The following is a 19,183-nucleotide window of genomic DNA, read 5'->3' as shown; positions in this document are numbered from 1 at the left end:
AATGCTGCAGAAGTAACCTTGCAGAACCATAGATTCTAAATATCCATGGTAAGTATCTAATTGCAATCTTTGAGGTCAATTTTTAACATATGTGACCTCTCTAAGATTAAGCAGCAATGGACTGATTGTTCAGAACTTTGTTAAAGTTAGCAACCATGTTAACATCATCGTTGTTAACTTTCAAATCTTTACTGCTCTGAAAGCTTAATGGATACACTTGTTATCTGCTGTATTTCTAACAAGACTTGAGCCAACTGTTAAGGTATGCTTGTTTATATTTGAATATAAAAGTGCATCCTAAAAAAAAAATCACGATTTAAAGTTAAAAACGATGCTGTTAACCACAGTGTTAACTTTTACAAACTTTTGAATACTTGACCGAACGTCAATTACACGGCTGTTAACTTTCATGAAGTTCTGAACAATCTATCATGATTGCATGTTTAAAAAATGGCATCCGGGATAATAATGGTGGAAAAATGATTTTCAATTTCATACTCGCTCCCTATAGGAGGTATGTATATTTCGATGTTGTAAATGAAATAGATTTAAACTAGATGTACGTACTACCTTAGTTATCATGTATGGTCACACTTCAACTTTGTTTCTGTTTGAAGTTTTGCACCCTTTCAAATTGTTTTTGATGCTACTCCTACACCACATTTTTTTTCTTGCAAAAACTAACCTAGTGTCTAGCATGAATTTTAGTCGGGTGGTATGAAAATAACGTCATTACAAAACTCTTGAAATCATTACACTTTAATTATGAAATAAGGCACTAACTGTAATCACTAAATTCCATTTATATCTATTATTTTGTCTCAAATGATTAACAATGTAATTAAAGTAAAAACAAAACAGAAATTTGCTTCCAAAATAATCAATGATGAAGGTTTACTACCAAAATAACCATGCATGAAGGTAACCTACTATGTTAAAGAATTAAAAATCAACAGCAATTTTTAGCTTGTCTGTTTTTCAAGGGAAAAAAAACAACGTTTAAGGTGTAGACCTATATCCTTGATGTCATTGAAAGTGGCGGCGGCAGCATAGTTGTGCAAATGCTTCAATGTTGTCTGTAACTTGTAATGTGTACATAATTATGTATTTTCATAAAACTTGGTACACCTGTTCACCATAGAAATATGCATGTATGTAGCAAGACCCATAACTCTTGATGAATCTTTATTGAGTTATGCCCCTTGATCAGTAGAGAAATTCAGAGGATCGTTAGCGTCATTTATAATTGTGGTTTTCTTGTAAAACAGCATTTAGTATTCATAATATATTATTGTGTAGATTGTGCATGTCCCCGTGGGTAGTGAGAACACAGAGCATGCATTGTAATTAAACAATCACAGACATTAATAAATCTAGAAGGTTTATGTTTTTTGTCAGCACTAAAGGTATGCCAGAAATTGCTGTAAACTTGTGCTTTTTCCCAATAGTCTATTTCATGGATTTGGATTTCGATTCATGTCTGAAATTGCTGGTCATTTGTGCTCTTTCACAATAGTTTCCTTCATGGATATTGAGTTATTCCAGTAATTGCTGTAAACTTGTGTTCTTTCCCAATAGTCTATTTCATGGATATCCATTTATGCCAGTAATTGCTGTAAACTTGTGTTCTTTCCCAATAGTCTATTTCATGGATATCTATTTCATGGATATCCATTTATGCCAGTAATTGCTGTAAACTTATGCTTTTTCACAATAGTCTCTTTCATGGATATCGAGTTATGCCAGTAATTCCAGTAAACTTGTGCTCTTTCACAATAGACTCTTTTATGGATATCCATTTATGCCAGTATTGCTGTAAACTTGTGCTATTTCCCAAAAGTCTATTTCATGAATATTTATGCCAGAAACTGCTGTCAACATGTGCTATTTCCAAATCGTCTTTTTTGCAGATATCGATTTATGCCAGTAAATGCTGTAAATTTGTGCTCTTTCACAATAGTCTCTTTCATAAATATTGATTTATGCCAGAAATTGCTGTAATGCTGTAAACTTGTGCTCTTTCCAAATCTTCTTTTTCACCTATTTATAGATTAATGTCAGTAAATGCTGTAAGATTTTGATCTTTCCCAATAGTCTTTTTTTGTGAATATTGATTTATGTCTGAAATTGCTTTAAATGTTTGCTCTTTCGCCAAAGTCTTTTTCATGGATATCGATTTATGTCAGTAAGTGTAGAAAATTTACCTGGGCTGAAGTTTTGTCAAATAAAAGCATTGGCACACTGTTTTTGATGAGCAGGTGGGGATGAGAATATGAAACACATTTCTCCCTGGCCTCAATAACTCAGTTCTCCTGAAATCTTACTACAGGTAACTCTTACTCTGGCATTGTACTCATAATCAATCTACATACCGGCCATATTTGTTGTCATAAAATGGACATATTTTATCCCAATGATTGATCCAAAACAAAACAGAAGCAATTTTTCTGCGGTTGTTGCCATGGCAACATAATTTGATACAGATGAATTAAGATGGTTGTTATCCAGAATAACCTGTTCTGATAAATGTTTAATTGAAGCCAACCTAACTCCATTAGTTAATCTTCTTATACCTAGTTAGTGGTAATTTTATGAGTATTATAAGAAATTGAGTGAAAGTGAGTCTAATTTATTTACAGCTTGTAAATATAAGATGAAAGGTGATAACCCTTTTTATACCCATGGTCGAAAATAGCACAAGTTGGCAAGCCCTGCACTCGTAAAATGTCTTTTGGGCTTGCTCAAATTCTGAATTTTATAAAGCAGGGCTTGTTCAAAAATTTGATGCCAAGCAAAAGAATTAGAATTCGAGCTTGTTCATCCAAAAGTCTAGTTTTGATGACTGTTAGACTCATGTAGTAATAAAATTTGAAGTGAAAACAAACTACAATCAATATTACTTTGATCATATTTCTGTTCTTTCACTGAATTATATTTTTAGTTGTATCGTATTTACTATGAATATTCTTAAAAAAATAGTAATGTGCAATACTTATTAGGACAGTTTTAAACTCTGAAGAAATTTTTTTAAAATTAATCAAAATTTAACAAAAAAAATAAATAAATCTGATGAAAATTATTAATAATCTCAGTCCTTACGAGATGTTTTTCAATATTATTAAAAAAAATGATAAAAAAATATTATACAATCATGACTGTGTGCCCTTTAATTAAAACAAGTGCTGTCCAGGGCTTTTTCTATAGTACCCACGGGTCCGACTATCGGACCCATTCCCAAAGCAAAATATAAGATATTTTTCCCAATCTTCAGAAAAAAATCCCAATCAAAAAAAAATGTAAAAATGTAAAATTTCCCAATTTCGGCATTTTAACGACGCAAAATTTCCCAAAATGTCTAGGGTCTTTTTCCCAAATTGGGCAGAAAAAGCCCTGCTGTCGTAATGCATTTAAGGCGGCATCAAACTTACCATTGGTATTGAATAATTTCATTTAGGTTTGACATATAGTGACTTATAATATACTCTGTATATAGGAAGAGCATATGAAGACCTTATTTGGCATTGCGTTTTGGGCCCCTAAAGTCAAGGTCACTGATACTAAAAATTGAAACACGGTTGGTATTGAATAATGAAGTTAGGGTTGACATATTGCAACAAAATTTTGTATATAGGAACAGATTATGGAGACTTTTCATGGGGTTATTTTTTGGGCCCTTAAAGTCAAGGTTTAAACTGTTACTTTAAATAGAACAATGGTTTATTTTGAAGTACTTAAGATGGGGTTGACATATTGCCATTAAATTTGGTATATAGGAAGAGGGTATGGAGACCCTTCATGGTATTGTGTTTGGGTCCCCTAAGGTCAAGGCAATGTCACTGTTAAATAAAATAAACCAAACAGTTGTTACTGAATGACTTAAGTTAGGTTGACATATTGCAACCAAACTTGATATATAGGAAGAGTTTATGGAGACCTTTCATGGGATTGCATTTGGGGCCCTTGGGTCAAGGCCAAGGTCATTGTTACTTCAAATAGAAAATTGGTTTGAACTGATTAACTTTAGTAAGGGTTGACAAATTGCAACCAAACTTAGACCCTTCATGTGATAAATGTGTTCAGGGCCATAGAGTCAAGGTCACTTTTTTTGAAAAAAGTGGTTGAAACTAAAAAGCTTTAGTTTAAAGTGTTGACATATATATTGTGACCAATATTGGTGTATAGAAACAGTTTAATGAAGGACTTTCATAGAATTGCTTTTTGGGCCACTATTTGGGCCACTATAGGCACATGGTAAAAGTCACTGTTACCTAAAATAGTTGAAACTGAATCGAACAAAGTAGGATGAAGTTCTTTAGTCAACTATTGAAATCTGGTTTTCATCGATCTATTGTTGACCTTTCTTGTTCACTTATATAATATCTTGTCCAAGGTAATGTGCTATTTCAGGATCTTTTATTTTTCACCTGAATCTGGTTTTTTAGGAAATAAAAGAGCTTACTAATTATCTGCTGATCAATTTTACAGGCCGGAAAATTGTTTTTAGACTTTCATTGCTTGAGATTAGAAGAGATGAATTATTACTCTGAAGACAGGTCTGATTTCTCTTGGTTGTTTTTTACCATAAAGTTTTTTGGCAGACGTTTTGCACAAATAGTGTAAGTGTTTATGCTCATGTCTCTTCCAATAGAATCGCAGTACAGATTCTGTATTAATCATTTAGAATGTTTTCTGATAAAAATGACTGCCAAAGTTCCATTGAGTCATTCACCGATTTTATCAAGTGGATCATTCAGAAATTTTGCACAAACACACCCTCTAGTATAGAAAAACTTGTTTGTGAGACCACGTAAATAGTTATTATTTATTTTTGCTTTACTAAGTAAATCAAATCGGCAGACAGTCTGCCGCTGAGCAAGTGCTGATTGAATAGCTGAGTAATAAAGAAAAAATTAAACAGCAACGATAATGAAATTCTGAGGTGTTGTTATATAAGAAAAAAAGCATGCAATGTCACATGAGTTTCGCTTCTTTCTTGTCAATAATTGAAAGGATAATCTGTTTCAAGAATTGTCAGCATAAATCCCTTTGTAATGCTCTTGAATCTTTTGAAATTACAAATAAGTTCTCTAGTTTACCTGTGATGTATCGTCCCCTTACTGTAAAGGCATTTATTTTCCCAAGGATTTATTTTCTGCAGAATGACAGATATCTTGGCGTTGTGGAATTTGCAGGACTTCTAATGTTATATTTTCCTCTAAATTTCCATGAAATTTGTTCAGAAAAAAAACCTGCTGCTGCATTCATGAGCAGATTTAGAGCAGGGTGCATACTGCTATAATGTTGGCACGTTATACTCCCAAATCCTATGCCCCATAATATTGTTTAATATCGGCAATGAGACATACCTGTAGCAGGTCAAATAATTTGGGCGAAAGGATTTGCTTTTGTCAGCTAGTATAGCTCATTCATTTTTTTTTTCAAATTAGACAAAATGACAAGCAACTGCAGGCAAGCATTTATGGAATTAATACCACAGCAAAAAATGATGATTTAGCGGTAACTGTATATTGAAACAGCTGCACAATTTGCAGTTACACTTCATGTGATTTATTAGTTTTTTGTGTAAGAATGTATTTTTAGAAACTGCAAGTAAATTGAAACATCTTTCTGGAACTTTTAGCACTGACAGACAATTATGTAGCAATCTGTCAGTAGTTGATTCCATTGGCTTAGATCTGCATTCTGCATTTTGTTAAAATTAATGTTTTCAGCATTTTTACGTAAAAATATATGTTTTTATAGTCGTTTGACATTTTGTTTTACTTCTTCTGTTTGGGTGAGGGTACATACTGTAATAGTTCTGCATCAGTTTATTTTTTTAAGAAATAAAAGAAATACAAAAGTCTGGAATGACGTTGCCACAACCTTGCAGTAACATGTAACTGTCGAGATATTTCCACAATTTTTGAAGAACATATTAGAAGTACAAATACATAATTATTATGATTTAACAGATTTTGCAAGTCTTATCACTCTGGCTCATGCATTTTATTGTTGAGTTATGTCCCTTGGTGAAAGGGGAGAAATGACATTACCCATGTGTGTATCATTCAAGGCCCATAACTCTGTCTTATGGATATAATTGTTGAGTTAATGCCCTTGGTAGACTGGAAAAATGACCAATACCCATGTGTGTTGTATACAGGACCCATCACTGGCTCATATATATAATTGTTGAGTTATGTCCCTTGGTAAACTTGTTAATATGATAATACCTATGTGTGTGTGGTATACAGGACCCATTACTCTGGCTCATGTTGTTTTATTGTGGAGTTATGTCCCTTGCTAAACTGGTAAAAATGACTACCCATGTGTGTAGCATACAGGACCTATCACTCTGGTTCATGAATATAATTGTGGAGTGATGTCCCTTGTTAAACTGGTAAAAATGAAAATACCCATGTGTGTAGCATACAGGACCTATCACTCCGGCTCATGTATATAATTGTTGAGTTATGTACCTTGCTAAGCTGGTAGAAATGACAATACCCATGTGTGTATCATACAGGACCTTTCACTCTGGTTCATGGATATAATTTTTGAGTTATGTCCCTTGGAAAACGGGGAAAATGATGATACCCATAGGTGTAGCCTACAGGACCCATCACTCTGGTTCATGTATATAATTGTTGAGTTATGTCCCTTGGTATATTGGTAAAAAAAATCACAAGAACCTCGCAGATGATAGCTGTTGAAGCAAATTCAAATGTTCCTAGTTCACCCTGAGTTATGGCCCTTGCGTGAAATATTCTAGCATATCCTCATTGTAATAAGACAAAAAAATCTTCCTATACTCTTTGATAATATGAAGCTTTAAGGAAATTGAGCCCCAAATACAAAGCTAGTTTTCTGATACTCTGCTCCTTTAATCTTAACCCTTTACTTCATGTAAACCTAAGCCATTTCAGGCTGCCAGTGTATGGCTTATCAGTTCATATCAGTACCCCTACTTCATAGGAGATTATTGATATTATTGGAATTTTAACCCTCATGTATTACAAACCTATTTTCTTAGTATTTCTTTTGGTTTAATCAATAAGTCATCAATGTAAAGTTTATAGAGAATTAAATTTCCAATCCAGTCATATAAATTTTATTTTGTTATCTAAATTATTTACGCATATTATTCATAAATAAACAGAAAATATGTCAAATTTGATGAAAATTAATTTTTATTACACTTTTATTTATCAAACATAACACAAAATATTATATAAACAACATATTTTTATAATTCATTTAATGCAACCTGAATTGAAACAAAGATGGACAGAATTAAAAAATAATTCACAACAAAGAAGCACGGTATATTTATATATATGAAACAGAAGAAAAAAAAGTTGATCAACAGTCACAGTACGTATAACTTTCGGTTATTAAACAATACAATGAACAAATAAAGTTATTATTCAACTACTAAATGAGGCCTGCATGTTGTTGTTTTCTAAATTTATATCGTTTATTGCATGTCCAGGTATTGTCATTTGGGTTTGATTTTAAAAATCCTCATTTCTCGTATCCTTGTGTGCGTGACGCCGAGGTCCGAATTCGCCATCTCGACGTCGTACTCAAACTAATTTTAATCGAACCCAGAATGTTCCGATTCGTCAGTCAAACACTGAAATATAAATGACATTATTCAGGAATGTTGTTTTAAACTGAAGTTAACAAGGGCAGAAATTAGCTCTACATTGCATTCTTGTGTATTCGAAAACACGTGTTTCAACAGCTGATCGATGTTAAATTGGGTCATGTCAAAGTTTAACAATAGGGATAGTCATTATTTTATAACACATTTGTACTTACTTTCAATTTGTAGAAGCAGATGCGCATTTTTATGACCGGATTAGCGAAACAGAAGTGACACATATGTCCCATATAATGATTTATGGCCTTTGTTTATACAAGCCAGATGATTTTTTGTTTATCCAACATGGCCGACATTTTGACACGTTTTCGAACCATGACCTGTGACGTCAGGCGCGTGATCAATAAAATATAGTTGTATTATTGGTAGTTAATTATAACTTGCAGTATTGTGTAAATTTCCACGAGGAAAACGAGAAACGAATGCCCACAAACCTGCGCAGTCAACGTTTTACGGATCTTTGATACCAGTGACCTTATTTCGTGATTTTCTGAAATTCTTTAAATAGTAACATAATGTTTTTTTTAGTGCATTGTATTTATCGATGTTTATACTTCATGAATATGATTTTATAGCGAATAACAAGCATCAGGTATGAAAATAAATGCCCCTACATTACGAATACGTAGGATTGCGTATCTATGAAGCTATGGATAAAACGTTAAGATCCGTATCTATGAAGCTATGGATAGATAAGTAAAATTGCGTATCTATGAAGTAAAGGGTTAACCCTTTACTTCATAGATACGCAATTTTACTTATCTATCCATAGCTTCATAGATACGGATCTTAACGTTTTATAAAATTTTGATGCCTGGTGACCCAATACAATTTTAGCATCATTTGAAAAATATTTATTTGCTTATTACAACTATGTTAAATAATAGACCGAAAGTAAAGAATACAATAAAATATTATATAATAATAATGGTATAACTTATGTACATGTTGCAAGTCCTGTCACCGTGGTTCGCGATTGTATTTTGCTTGTTACTTTAGCTTAAATTGGATGTACATTTTTGTAAATGAAATATGATGCAATCTTTGAAGATTAAAAAATCTTATTTGATGTATAATTTTCGGGTATTTTTTTATACATTCTTTTCCAGCACAAAAAACTATATATTAAAAGATGCGAACATAATATTTGGTCACCACAATGAGGCATACAAAATTAACAAATTTGTTGATGAGACTAATCTTAAACTTACAAAAAAATGAGTTAAGAAGCTTCAAAGTAACAAAAAGCCTGCAAAATATTAAGGCAATGTGTAACATAAAGCAAGAATATTATGCAGAAATATGCTTACAAGTTCTTGTTATGGCTTATTTTACATATGGAACACATCGTATGTAAAAAACTTTTTAAGTAGGTATGCTGTTAATAGATTAACAAGCATTTTTTTTTCTGATATCTCTATGAACAAAGCATTCCTGGTTTAACTATAAACATTTTGTTTTGTTAGAAGTGTAAAGGTGTTAGTTTTTTGTTTTGTTTTTAAATTTTTTTTTCAAGGGAGATAATTTTTGTAAGAGCTAAGGGAAAAACTGTAGCTTGGAATAATGAGCTGAATTTTTTTTTAGATTTCTGTGAATACATTTATTACCAACGTTCCTGGATTATTAAAAGTTATTATAGATATAAATTGCATATGTTTGTGAAAGAAGGATTGCCTGCCAATTTAACCTTTTTTAAGTGCTCTTCATTTGGAGGTTAAGATGAATACTCTCCAATACTCTTTAGTACGGAGGAAGCCTTAGTATGGAAGGGGACTTCCTTTGGACAGGATATTAAACCTTCAAATACATTTGTCCTTCATAATAAAGCTTCTTTAGAATTCTTTCATCTTTAGCTGTTATTTCTGCTGCATGCTAAATTCAAATATACAAATTTTGCAGTAGAAAATGATATATTAACATGTAAATGTATCTTTGTTTTTGTAATAAATAAAAGTTATATAAGTTTCAAAGATTTTGAATCATAGAAATTTTATGTAAAGTTCAAAATAACAATTGCTTTATGTTCTTCAAATGATATTTTCTGAGTTATTTCTAAATCAGTATTTAATTTAGATAAAAATATGTTAGTTTTATCATAGCATTACCCAATAAACCATTTTTGTTATGATAATGTACTTGAAGGTTTTATTAAATGATCTACAAAGAATAGACAGTTTTATAATAAGTGTTTGAAGGAACACTGTATAACTCTGAAGACAATTGTTGGCTGTACACGTCAGAATTAACGTTGGTGCCAAGTGGGATATATAACTATCTGCCTGCGTTAAATGCCTGTGTTCCTTTGCATTAACACATTGCTTGGCCAGAGGAAGGGGGGAAAAGTGTCATGAAAAGTGTCGTCTGCTACTCATATATTCAAAGTGCTCTTCTGTGAAAAATGGTGCCTTTTAAATGCTGAAAATTTTTTAGTTTGTGGATTACAATAATTTGAGTTTTATTGTGCTGCTAGTGGTCTTGTTGACTTAATTTTAGTCGACACCGAATATTGTTATTATTGAAGGAAGTTGATTTCGAACATTAATTGCATAAAATATTTCGTACTCTTTACAGTGGTAATTGGAACAATAAGAAATCAGGATATTTTGAATGGAATTCACATCTGGAACAAGGTGCAATGGGTGTTTATTGGTTAAGATATAGACATTATGAATGATTGGAACATGCATTGAAGTATATAGATTGTCTTCTTATAGGACCGTTTGATTGATGGCTTTACCATTGATGTTTGGAAATGGCTCACCTTAGAAATCGACAGGGTTGCGTTCTTTTTCCAAAACGTAAAGTGATTTCACAGTCATCCTGATAAATGCTTTCCGCCCTGTCAATGGGTATACATCAAAGCCTAATTATGACGAAAATGTTTCAAATGTTTTCCAAGCCAATGTCAGTTTCGAAAGTTTTTTGAAAATTAGCTAATTATCGTAAAATTATTTGTAAATGAAACCTGGTTTAAGAATTAGGAAATTGTCTTTTTCGGCGATTTTTTTTAGTTCATGATTGATGGATTGTCATTCTCCTTGGAAACTTTGTATTACATACAGGTGAAAAAAAAATGGTTGTGGTACATTTTGTATCAGCTTATTATTGTTGTGCATAATGATCAGGAAAAAAATAACGAAAGTGTTGCGAGGCGTGTTCAAATGAATCAAATAAGAAATTGAATAGCGTGCAACATGTGCAAAAAACAGGATTTATCAGAGAAAAAAAGGCAAGATCAGGAAATTGCAGAAATCTGGAAATTCCCAACGTCCTTTGAGAGTTTATTCAGGTTTCGTTAATTGATTTAGTGACAGTGCACTGCACAAGGAATTGCAAATAGTTTTGGAAAGAAAAAACAGGTTGATGTAAATATCGGAAAGTAACGTGAGGTCCTGATTTGTTAGAATGAGCTGTTAATTGTATAAAGTTAAATTCAGGTGTGATGTGGATATACTTTCAGTTTACATTGAATAAGTCTGTGAAAGAAAGACAGTGTTTTACGGAATTGAAAATACAAAAATATTGTACGCAATAATTCAGTGTTCAAGTATTTATTTTGTGAATGGCAAAATGCATTTTATCATGAGTGTTAAATTTCCAGTTTAAAAAACTGAAAGGATTTTTTTTCTGGGGTTTGACTAGAATGACTTGTTCATTTGTAATGATACTCATCACCAATGTAGGAACATTATCAAATATCACAAGTTGATTTCTCAGTCATGTTGTATATTATGTACAAGAATTACATGAATTATGACCTCATGTATATCTAGGTGTTTATTAGAACTAAAATGCTACAACAATGGAGATACTGTGTTGGTTTGCTGATATAAACTGACTTTGGGAGCCCCTGAAGCTCATTGACTTTAAGATTCATTCCTGGGCAAATGTTACCTACCCAAGGGACACTATATTGCCCAAATTATTTGGGTCTATACAAAGTTAATCAGAGCTCTTGAAGTATGTGTTCCTCCAATTAACATTTTAAATGGTCACCTAAAGTGACCTTGAACAAATGGATTTTTGAGCTCAAATTGTGAGTCACATTGTCTTGTGATTGGTTGGTTGGCACACATGAACATTGGTTGGCTGGCACAGAAGACATTGGTTGGTTGGCACTTGTTTCCTGCCACCTTTGGGGCATTAATTAGCCATTTTGCACTTCTGATTGGCTGGCTGTGGTGTCCCCACCCCCAAAACCGGTGTAAAAATGGGTGGGGTCGGGGAGGAGCTGGTTTCCCTGGTGTCGGCCTTGACCCTTCTTCTGACCTTGCTGTTTCTCTGCATTATGGCGGGAATACTCGGCTTCGGTATTTTTGTACTAAGGAATGTAAGTATTGGCATTGAATATTTCATGAATAATTAGATATGATAAAAACATTATAATATTTAATTGTATTATTTCATGTTGATTAGATAACACTAAACCATGGTCACAAATTGTTAGGATGACGTGTCATTGACCTTACATTTGTGAAAAAAATCAAAAGAAAAAGTAAAAAATATTCTTATAGCCTTGCATGGTGTTGTTGTTGTTGTTGTTGTCTGCGGGGGCAGCAGGGTTGGCGTGCAAAACAATTAATATTGGCAATTATACAAAAGCTTTAAAACATCAAAGATATTCATATGCATTTTAGTACAAATGTTATGTATGATTCGAGTACTTTTTAGATATTCATATGCATTTTAGTACAAATGTTATAGATGATACGAGTACTTTTTAAAGAGTACTCAGAACTCACTAGGGTGGTATATGCTCTGTAGAAACTTAAGACTGCGAAAGTCATACAGTACAACTAGACTCTCGTAATCATTAAATAATATTTGTGACACAAGATTTATGTGGGAAATTGAAGGAGTATTTGGTATGCATGTGGGAGGGTTAGAGAGGGACTCCTAGGGATTTGCCCGGGGTGTGTGTGGGGGGGGCAGGGGGTAAGTTTAGTACACTCTCATTTAATACAAAAAAAGATAACTAGGCATTGTCTGATGCTGTAAATTCATTATCCTAAAAATAAATGCATTTTAGAATGTTTCTACAATCCTGAAAATGCCAAACCAACCTCTTGGATCTGTTGAATAAGCACCATATGATAGATGGAAGCCATGCATGAATTAATTAAACCCTTGAGGAAAACAAGGAAATGCTCACTGGAAAAAGATTTATTAAGGTGTTTCATCCATCACCAGTTCATGAATTTCTGTTGATACTGTAAATTGTGTTTATTGTGTGTGGTCCTATTTTCACTATTCATGTTTAAGCCACAGTTACTTGGTATTTGGACTGCATTTTTGTCCAGTCGAGCTAACTGATTCGAGCGATTGATCTCTTGGGCTGAGAATCATAAAAAAATGTGTTTTAGTACTCTATGATACACATTATAAACAAATAATCCACTTTTGGTCGTTAATATTACATATTAAATATTTTAAAATTTCATACAATTTTTATCATTCACAAGTTTTGAATTGACTCAAACTGATATATCATGAAATAAGCCCAGGAAAATTGACTCAAACTGATATGTCATGAAATAAGCCCAGGAAAATTGACTCAAACTGATATATCATGAAATAAGCTCTGGAAAATTGACTCAAACTGATATGTCATGAAATAAGCTCTGGAAAATTGACTCAAACTGATATATCGTGAAATAAGCCCAGGAAAATTGACTCAAACTGATATATCATGAAATAAGCTCTGGAAAATTGACTCAAACTGATATGTCATGAAATAAGCTCTGGAAAATTGACTCAAACTGATATATCGTGAAATAAGCCCAGGAAAATTGACTCAAACTGATATATCATGAAATAAGCTCTGGAAAATTGACTCAAACTGATATGTCATGAAATAAGCTCTGGAAAATTGACTCAAATTGATATATCGTGAACTAAGCCCTGGAAAATTGACTCAAACCGATATTTTGTGAAATATTATTGGTCGTGGGAAATTGACTCAAACCGATATTTTGTGAAATATTATTGGTCGTGGGAAATTGACTCAAACTGATATATCATTAACTAAGCCCTTGGAAATTAACTCAAACTGATATATCATGAAATAAGCCCTGGGAAATTGACTTAAACTCATATATATTGTGAAATAAGGCTTGGGAAAAAGACTTAAACTGATATTTTGTGAAATAAGCCCTGAGAAATTGATTCAAATTGATAAATCGTTAACAAATGGCTTCATGGCATTAACCAATTCATTATAAGGTTGAAGTTGGATCATGACCACCCACCATAATTACTTTAACTTTGTTTAACAGAAGAATATATTGAATCCATTTCAGGGCTATAAATCATGTGACTAGAAGTATTAAAATCTCTTCATTGGTTAAAAAATTAGCAGTTATATCATGGTAGTATATCAGCGTCATGTAACTTTAGGGTAATCCATGTCTTGTCTACCAAACTGACAATGACTTTCAGTTGTAGTTAAAGCAAAGTTGATGCAATTCATGCAAAAAAACTGAAATATTGGCCACAGCTCAGAAACAGTCTGTCAAGATAATTACTGTTGTAAAACAACATGTTGACAATGATTGTTGCTTCGAAACAATGCTCAAGAATGAAATAATTAGGGAAGGTATGCTTTAGGTTGTCACAAAGTAAGCAGTTTTGGTTAGTCTGTTTTTCAGTAAAAACAGTTGAGGTATTGTCATTATGTTGGTGTTGTTGTGGGTGATGTTGGTGGTGTTGTGAGTGCTGTCGGCATTATGTTGTGGGTGCTCTAGGCGTTGGCATTCATTTTGGGTGCTGTTGGCATTACTTTGGGTGCTGTTGGCATTGTTGTAGGTGATGCTGGCATTGTTGTAGGTGCTGTTGGCATTGCTTTGGGTGCTGTTGGCATTGTTTTGGGTGCTGTTGGCATTGTTGTAGGTGCTGTTGGCATTGTTTTGGGTGCTGTTGGCATTGTTGTAGGTGCTGTTGGCATTGTTTTGGGTGCTGTTGGCATTGTTGTAGATGCTGTTGGCATTGTTTTGGGTGCTTTTGGCATTGTTGTAGGTGATGTTGGCATTATTTAAGGTGCTGGTGGCATTGTTTTGGGTGCTGTTGGCATTGTTTTGGGTGCTGTTGTCATTGTTTTGGGTGCTGTTGGCATTGTTTTGGGTTCTGTTGGCATTGTTATAGGTGCTGTTGGCATTGTTTTGGGTGCTGTTGGCATTGTTTTGGGTGCTGTTGGCACTGTTTTGGGTGCTGTTGGCATTGTTTTGGGTGCTGCTGACATTGTTGTAGTTGCTGTTGGCATTGCTTTGGGTGATGTTGGCATTGTTTTGGGTGCTGTTGGCATTGTTTTGGGTGCTGTTGGCATTGTTTTGGGTGCTGTTGGCATTGTTTTGGGTGCTGTTGGCATTGTTGTAGGTGCTGTTGGCATTGTTTTGGGTCTTGTTGGCATCGTTGTAGGGCTGTTAGTGTTGTTGTGCAAAAGTCTTGAAATTTTGTGGACATAACTAAATAAATGTCCATTGTCAATAAAATCCAAATTTGTCCAGCGATTCTGTTTGCAGAGACATGAGAGAAAACACTGTATTCTAGCCTGAGCACAATTATGCCCAATTTTCTGTACATTATACACCAAATCAAAACTAAATTATTTAATCAGAATTTGTCCACCAATTCTATTGGCAGAGACATGAGAGGAAACACCAATAGACTCTGTCCAGCGATCCTTTTAGCAGAGACATGAGAGGAAACACTAAAACAAGTTGTTGAGTCATAGTACCATTTCTGAGGATTTTTTCTTGTTTCCAATGATATTTCCCATTTCTATAGCACTTCAAATAGCTTCCAGACCAATTCTTAGCTTAACCTGTTGCCAGTGTTTTGTGCCCTATAATGAAAGGATAATATCTGGTGTTGATTTAGCAATGAATACACCATTTACTAGTTATTGTTTTGAAAATTGGGTAGATTAGGTTAATTAGGGTGTATGTTTTTCATAGAATTATCCCTATGACCAACTATGCCGCCTTAGAATAAAGGATTTTAGATTCTTGCTATGCTTGTCTTGTCCTAAACCTTCGAGCGCCCAGACATTTGTTTTGGTCTTCAGCGATTTTTTTCTGAGAATTTTTTGCAAAATGTTGCCAAAATTCTAACATATTGTATATATTTTTACTTATCTTTATCTAAGGCAGCTTTAAATAAATTGCTAGATTTGCATCCCTGCCCACCCCTTCTTTTTTCTGCCGCCCCAAACAATTGACTCAAATAAAGATGTTGAACTGAGGGTCTATATTTTCATATACTGTCTGGGAATTGGGTATATTCGTACCAGCTAATGTCAATGTATAATATTTACATGTAAAAAAGGTGAATTGTTAGGATTGTGTTCGTAGTTTGTCTAGAAACACATGTATACGTTCCATTATATTATGCAATAAGAAAGAGTACATTCACATATTCAACAGTGAAACAGTTAATTATGTAAGAAAGATAAAAAATAAAATGCCCCCCCCCCCCCCCCCCCCCCCCGCCACACTTTAAAAAAAAATCGATGAAAATCTTGCAATTAATTTATTTTGGCCTAAATAAAACAAAACATAACTAAAGGTCTCATTGATGTTAATGAACTTAAAGACAGTTACGAAGCTTTGAGTTGTTTACAGAAATTTATTCTGCCATATTTATTAGTAGCATGAAATGTTCTAACTGTGGAATTCCTTAATTAATTTTGAGAGCTATAATGCCATAAAGTCTGAGATATGAACTAAGTATTGTATAGCAAATATGATAAGGTATCTATCAGCAGGCAACAAAAACATATGTTTATGAAATTATATTTTCAAGTACCGTAATTATTCTATTAATTGCCCATCCTATAAGAATAGCCTACCTCCCAGTTTTCGGTCTGAAAACAACCATTTTTGGGGCAAAATCATGCAAAAACATTGCTTCCCTTTAATGCCCACCCCCCATTTTTTGAAAACAAACATACCTTTCAAACAACGAGTTTTCTGATACGACCTTACTTCACTTTTCTATCTTTACATCTGAATATTATAATGATGACTAATTTTTAATCTCGGACAAAGGCAATTGTCTCTAATTATCGCCCATCCCCTACTTTAAACATGGGTACAATTCTAATAAATGCCTGGGCAAATTAATAGAATAAATACGGTACATACTGATTGCACTCTTTAGCCATTTTGTTCACAGCCAGTAATTTTTTTGAACTGGAATATATATATAATAATCAAAAACAAAATGAGGTGTTAATCTCAATGCACATTTGTTTTCGGTATATTAAATATACCACAATACATTTCTTCATCTGTGAAATGCATTCTCTAGGTACAAGATGGTTAGGTCTATCAACAGTTTGCCAAATGTTCATAGTGTTGTCCGTTAAAAGAACTTTGAACTCAATTTTTTCCACTATGCATCTGTTGCTATGAAGTGCTCTGTTACCTCATAGAGGTAATGCTTAAGTTTGTGTGTCAATCATTATGCACCAAAGTTGCACTGAAATGTTTCTTTGAAATGATTTTGTAACTGTTTAATATTGAACATTTTTCAATGCATACATATCTGCATTTCGTTATTGCAATTTTAATCTACAAACATCTTAATTTATCAAGTGTCACTAAGAAAAATATGTAATACAGTTTTTGCAACAATTATCTACTCCCAGCTTAAGCTCAGTAAGGTAGACATCATTTCACTGTCAGGCACATTTATCACAGAGGTTGCAGGGTCAAATTCCATCAGGGATGTTTTTAAGTATATCATTAATATTTTTCTGTTTCATGCAGGTGCCGAGCCAAAAGCTCTACTGCATTGTGAAAAATAAGAGAAATATGTTATATAGCATGTGTTTTGAGTAATAGTTAGATGGCATGAAGTAAAATCTTAATGATAAAGTATCAGCAAAGGAAGTGTAGCGAACTTATTGAGCCCTTCTGATTCATAAAGATTTTACTTCAGGTCATCTAACTGACTTAGAATACAACCTCATTGGCTGAAACATTGTCAATGCAAAATCTGACACATGACGTACCTTTAAACACCAATGCAAGTTGAAATTCTTAATGATTAACCAATACTGAATGATAGCCTAGCCTTTTTGCAATTTCATTGGCTGAAAATGTAGGTTGTATAAATCTAATTTTAAATAGAATAGTTGTTAATATTCAGTATTAAACTTAGTCATGTATATTGTGTTGCTATAATGCATGATAGAATAACATCAGAAGATGAAATAGATATGAAAGATTTTAGTTAAGTGCACTGGTTTAGTAATTAACCGAACTAAGAGATAATAATTACAGTGGAGTTGAATGCCTTCCAACTCTCTGTCTAGATGATGTCATTTGATAGAAGGTTCTGAAGAAAAAAATGAAACTGATCTACTTTATTCATTTCCCATTCAAAAATGAAATTGGCCTTGAAAAGTGGTTATTTTGCATTATCCATGAAAATAATAATTTTAAAAATCCATATGGGTTTTTTTGTTTAACTATTTTCAATGCTAGGTGCAGTTTTGGTTTAGTGTAATATTAGATAATTATAAAATTATTATTATCATTTCAGGCTTTTGATGTTCAAAACGTAACTTTTTTCAGGCTTTTGAGGATGAATTAAAGCGACGCCAGCGTGACCTTGACACACTTCGCACCCAAGGTCTACCCCTTCAGGAACGAGGAGCGGGCGCCATTGTTGAGCCAGAGGTCAACCGTTTACAACGAAGATGGCAGGATGTAAACAACCAGGTTGCTATGATACAGTATCCTCCTGTTCCCATGGTAACAGACAATACTCAAAATCAGGTCACAAGAACTACATACACAGTTGTGCAATCCAGCGTGACTAGAGCAAGTTCGCCAAAATCGACCTCCCAGATTAAGGTGGAGATTCGCCGATTATCAGATCAAATTGCAGACATTAATCGACAGTTAACAGGGCCTGAACTTGGAGGCAAGAATTTCGATGAGTTTTCAAAGCAAGAAGACATTCTTCAAGTAAGTATTTTTGTATTTATATAAGAAATCATATTTCACAAAATTCTTTGCAAATAGTAATGTTGATGATCTAGAATAAAGCGCATTGTTTTTAGTCGCAGCTTCTTGTTGCAAAGAAGTCAGTTTTCGTTGTAGACATATTTTGTAGGCTGTAGCATGCATGCTTAATGACATACAGTTCTGAATTATGTTTGTTTATATTGCGTTATATATATTGTTCACTTCCCCTGCAAGTAATTATTCTAGTACCATTAAAAACTAGTCAATTTAGCAACATATTTATTCATTATTGTTACTAGCGATAATATTTGCATTGATCATTCGGGGTATTATACAGCATATTTCTCTGTGCTTACTTCTGTATGACTCCAAACATATGAAGTAATGGCATAACGCAGGGTGAAGATTCCCACAAACAATGGAGCCAATTAGCAGAACATACATCAAGTGTTTGTAGATCAGAGATGTAATTACTATTACAACATGTGCTTCAACACAGTTCTGACAGGCGCTTGGCAAATGTCACTAGAAATGCACAATA

General features: G+C 33.5%; 1 protein-coding gene across 1 annotated transcript in view; it reads left to right on the top strand.

Annotated features, from left to right (window-relative positions):
* The window catches only part of LOC128238547 (dystrophin-like), a 177,955-nt gene that overhangs the window by 74,392 nt on the left and 84,380 nt on the right, over nucleotides 1-19,183 (top strand). The window contains exon 37 of the mRNA XM_052954580.1: nucleotides 18,247-18,642. Within this exon, the coding sequence (XP_052810540.1) occupies nucleotides 18,247-18,642 (396 nt within the window). The remainder of the gene's footprint in view (nucleotides 1-18,246; nucleotides 18,643-19,183) is intronic.

This window comes from Mya arenaria, chromosome 6 (assembly GCF_026914265.1).
Source record: "Mya arenaria isolate MELC-2E11 chromosome 6, ASM2691426v1".
Taxonomy (NCBI): domain Eukaryota; kingdom Metazoa; phylum Mollusca; class Bivalvia; order Myida; family Myidae; genus Mya; species Mya arenaria.
This window is presented reverse-complemented; position numbering and strand designations above follow the sequence as displayed.